Source organism: Octodon degus, unplaced genomic scaffold, assembly GCF_000260255.1.
Source record: "Octodon degus isolate 3935 unplaced genomic scaffold, OctDeg1.0 scaffold00072, whole genome shotgun sequence".
In the NCBI taxonomy this organism is placed as follows: Eukaryota; Metazoa; Chordata; class Mammalia; order Rodentia; family Octodontidae; genus Octodon; species Octodon degus.
In genome coordinates this window covers 4,948,462-4,952,702 of record NW_004524648.1, presented here as the reverse complement: position 1 = coordinate 4,952,702, position 4,241 = coordinate 4,948,462, and the positions used below count along the sequence as shown (strand labels likewise).

Genomic DNA, 4,241 nt, shown 5'->3' with positions numbered 1-4,241 from the left:
GGGCTGGCTGGCATGTGGTGCTGGGGGATTGAACCGTGGTCCCTGTGCTTTGCTAAGCTTGTTCTAAGTAGCTGCTTTAGACCACTAAGCCATCTCACCAGCCCTATATATTTTTAATTGAGACAGGATCTTGCTATGCAGCTCAGCCTGTCCTCACACTCACAGCAATTCTCCTGCCTTAGCCTCCTGAGTGCTGTGTTTCACCATGCCTGGCTTTATCTCACCTTTTCTAACTCAGCTTGTTTTTCCTTGCTCTGACTTCAATCAAGATGAAATAACACGGGTTAGGGAGATAGCTCAGTAGAATGAGTGCTTGTCTGGCAAGTGCAAGGCCTTGAGTTCAATCCCCAGTACCGCAAAAAAAAATAAAAAATAAAAAAAGATGAAATAACACAAAATACCTGGGGATAACCTCTGCTTTACCCTCATTGCTCCTCCAAAGACAAAGCCCAGAGCTCTGTCTTCCCTTTGGTGCCTCTCCCACCTTCTTCCTATTAGAAAGGAAGACCATACATATACCTCTCCACTTCTTAATTTTTTTTATATTCTCCATTTTTTTTTTTTTTTTTTTTAACATCAGAAGGGTAATGTGCCCACGTCGTAACAAGGTTTGAGGGCAGCACATCTCATGCATAAGGCATGAACATCCAATCATCATGCTCATGAAATGAAGGATCATCTGCACTCTTTTAAACTAGTGATTGAACTTAGGGCCTTGCACTGAGCTAGTACATCCCCCTTCCTTTTTATTATACATGAGCCTCCTGCCTCAGCCTCCCAGAGTGTTGGTATTATAGGCATCTATCTCTATGTCCAGCTGTTTTAACCTGTTTCAAACTACAAATCCTGTTAGTAGACCAGAAAAGCCTAAAGAGCTCTCCTTGAAATGTTCATAAATGTAGCTCAGCATGGTGCCACAAGCCTGCAATCCCAGCACTAGGAAGGCTGAAGCAGGAGGACTGCTGCAAGTTCAAGGGTACCCTGGGCTACACAATTCAGGGCCAACCTAAGCTACTTATTGAGACCTTGTCTTAAAAAACAAAACAAAACAAAACAAAAAAACCCACAAAAAACAACAACAACAACAACAACAACAAAAAACCCAACCCAAAACCAAAAACAAACATGATATACACAAAGATACTCCTTAAACTGGGCTGAATGAGATCCCTTTGGATTTAGCTCCAGAGGGACAAAGAGACCAAAGTGGGTAGAGTGGGGAGCAGCTGCTTGGGCTCTCCCAGGAGACCATATGCAAGAGAGAGCTGCATCTCTGCTTGATTGGCTCAGATCCCAAGGTACCATTATGCCAGGCATTATCCTTCCCTTTCCTCTCCCTCCTTTGACTCTAGCATCCCCAGTTGTTAACAAGATTTCTCTTCAGCCCTAACACAGTTCCCAAGGTGGTACTAGTCAATGGTTCCCAGTAAATGGAAGATAAAGAGCGGCCCATCTCGGGGGTCCATCTCATACTATATTCACAAGATTTTATACAGGGACAGAATGGAAGCTTTTGTCCCCTCAATTCACAGTCTGGGCTTCCTGAAAGAAATCCTGCAAGAAAAAGTGCGGTGTAAATTCTGGTTTCTCTAAGGGTAGAGGCTGGGAGACAGGACTGGATCTTATACAGGATCCTGTTGGCCTTGGTGCTCTCTGCAAGTCTTTTCTGTCGAAGCCTATCTCCGGTTTTTAGAGGTGTGTGCCGATGGGGTGTTTTATTTCTTTCAGAGGAACTGAGTTTTGGATTGTGGAGAGGTTGATTTTGAGACCCACACTGAGCCTACGTCTATGTCATGGGGTGGAGCTTCCCCATGTCTTTCTCTAATCTCACGAAGGGTGGGAAGCTATAATTTCTGGTTCAGGGCTTCTATTTGCTTGGCACACGCTGAAAATCAGCGCCAATCACGGTCGCTGGAGATCCCTACAGCTGCAAGCTTCCAAGCTGTCAGGCAACAGGCCCCTTCCCCCGCTCCCGGAGGCCAGGGACTGCACATTCTGGCGGCTCCAAAGGCTTTAAGCTACCTCCTAAAACACCTCAAATATACTGTAAACAGCAGTCTTAAAGCTAGATGCACACCCCCTCCAAGGGCTGCAGTGCCCAAGTCCCACCTAGACAGACGTTAAGGAGGCTGCAGCATTTTGCAATCAGGAGTGGCACAGGCCAGAGCCAGGTTTCCCAACCTGTAGAGGCCGCACCCACATCTCCAGGGCGGGCAATGCCAGTAAGCTCAGCAAGCCCTAGCTTGCTCGGAACTAACGGGTCTGACTGCAGGAGAAACAACCCAAGTCTCTGAACTCTCCATGCAGGCACCTGACCTCTAGAGCTGGCTCACAGCCCCCGGCCCCTGCTCGGGCGCTGGAAACCAACCAAACTACTGTGTTCCAAGGAACCACAGGTCCCCTCCCACCCGGAATTCCAAGGCTCCTGTGCGTGACCCCCCAAGCCCACGGTGGCACACTGTACAGGGGAGGCCGTGGCTAGGGAGAAGGGAAGAAATAAACACAGGAAGAAACGCAGTGGGAGGAGGAGCCGGTGGTGGGTGCCCGACGGCGCAGAGGCTGGAAACCGGGTGTATGGGGTCTCGCGGGGAGGGTCTCGGGTGCGGCTGCCGGGCTGCTGGCGGCCAGGCCCAGCACGCGATGTCCCAACTACGGCCCCCAAGCCCTCCGATCCCTTCCTTTCTCTGTCCCCCGCCCCGGCACTCCAGGACCCATCTCCCCTGCCGCTCCCTTACCTGAAACCACCAGCGCCTCGTTGGGCCCCACCGTGTGGCAGTTGCCCATGGCGCCGGCGGGACGCAGAGCCCTCGCACTGCACGGACAGACACCAGCAGCCCGTCCGCAAAGCTGGCCGCGCCCAGCCTATCCCGCCACCCCCAGCGCCCCTTCGTGGTCGCAGCCCCGCCGGAAGTGTGGCGGCGGAGGGCGGGGCCGGCATGTTGAGAGAGGCAGGCGCTCAAGCGGCAACTCGTTTTATTACTGGGGGCGCCACCCTAAGGGACCCAGCCCTAAAGCACCGTGGAGAGCGTCTCCCTAGTTCCTTGGGGCACCTCGATAACCACTGTCCCCGCTCTACCCCGGGATACCCACCTCACAGCAGTAGGTCCTGATGGCAGACCCCAGGACTCAAATTGCAGTCCCTGTTCTTACTGGTTTACTCCTTTTGCGAATCTTTTCCTACCGACCTTATCCCAGCTCCGTAAAATGGGGTAATGTTTTTTGGAGTCAAGGTCTCCCTATGGAGTTCAGGCTGGTTTTAAACTCAGCGATCCTTCTGCCTGTGTCTAGAGTGCTTGGATCATAAGCCGGCCAAAATGGGGTAACTACCTGTCTATATGGCTGCAAAGGGCTTAAGTCCTTCTCAGTGTCGGCAATGCATCAAATCACAAATTCCCTGGCTCAGCTCCAGATCCGATCTGAACCACCCAGGGTAGGGCCTGGAAATCTGAAATTTAAATTCCCGGGAAGCACATTAGCCTCCACTCCTGAATCAGGCGTCACTGTCCCTCTCAGGAAGAAATGTTTCCTTCCAGGACACACCCAGAGCCCCCAGAAAGTAACCATGGAGGTAAATATGGCAACCCCCTCAGTGCCCAGGGCATAGCCTGGCATACAGCTGTTGTTTCTGGGAGTCAAGGAGTGCCATGAAAAGCATCCTGGCCTGGGGCTTAGGAGACTTGGGGCTCAGGCTCAACTTTCACCGGAATTCGGTGAGTCACCTTAGACAAGTCTGTTGATCTCTGAGGGCCAGGGGGGGAAGGTTCAGAATCTGTGGTCTCCTCAGGGGAGGGAGTGCTCAGTGAAGATGGGGTCCTTAGGTCCTCCAGCGGGGGCTCTTCGTCAGGTTCATCCTCTTCCTCAGCCCCAAGTCCTGCCAGCTTCATGCTGGCCTCCCACAGCTGATGGGCTACACGGTCATCTCGGGCAGCTGGGGGTACCTCTTCCACATGGCAGTTGGCAAAATATCTCCCACTGAAGGGCTCAATGCCTTCTTGTAGAGCACAGTACAGCGGTGTCTGGGCACCCCCTTTGGGTGTCCGGAGCACCAGCCAAGCCAGGGGACATAAAAGTGGGCGCAGCCATCCAGGAATGTGTCGTAGGAACAGCTCCGAGTTCACAGGTCCTATGGATGTGAAGAAAGAATGGAGTTGGGAAGAATGGCGGGTGAGGTCCCAGGGATAAGGAATGGAAAGAACGGGGAGGGGGGGTGAGATGGCTCAGTGGTCTAAAGCACCTACTTA

At 52.2% G+C, this 4,241-nt stretch overlaps 2 protein-coding genes and 1 non-coding gene across 5 annotated transcripts in view; all 3 read right to left on the bottom strand.

Annotated features, from left to right (window-relative positions):
• The window catches only part of Flot2 (flotillin 2), a 24,872-nt gene extending 21,987 nt beyond the window's left edge, over positions 1-2,885 (bottom strand). Inside the window, exon 1 of one of the 3 annotated variants that reach the window (XM_004635396.2) lies at positions 2,736-2,885. In XM_004635396.2, coding sequence (XP_004635453.1) covers positions 2,736-2,784 — 49 coding nt within the window. In that variant the 5' untranslated portion in view covers positions 2,785-2,885. The remainder of the gene's footprint in view (positions 1-2,735) is intronic. The other 2 variants (XM_023719940.1, XM_023719938.1) reach the window with 2 other exon arrangements.
• Positions 575-676, bottom strand: LOC111817873. Its single transcript, XR_002821975.1, has one exon. It is a non-coding gene; the product is annotated as a small nucleolar RNA U13 (small nucleolar RNA).
• Positions 2,886-2,956: 71 nt separating the features above from the next.
• Dhrs13 (dehydrogenase/reductase 13) overlaps positions 2,957-4,241 on the bottom strand; it is a 6,918-nt gene continuing 5,633 nt past the window's right edge. Inside the window, exon 5 of the mRNA XM_004635395.3 lies at positions 2,957-4,123. Within this exon, the coding sequence (XP_004635452.1) occupies positions 3,669-4,123 (455 nt within the window). The 3' untranslated portion in view covers positions 2,957-3,668. The remainder of the gene's footprint in view (positions 4,124-4,241) is intronic.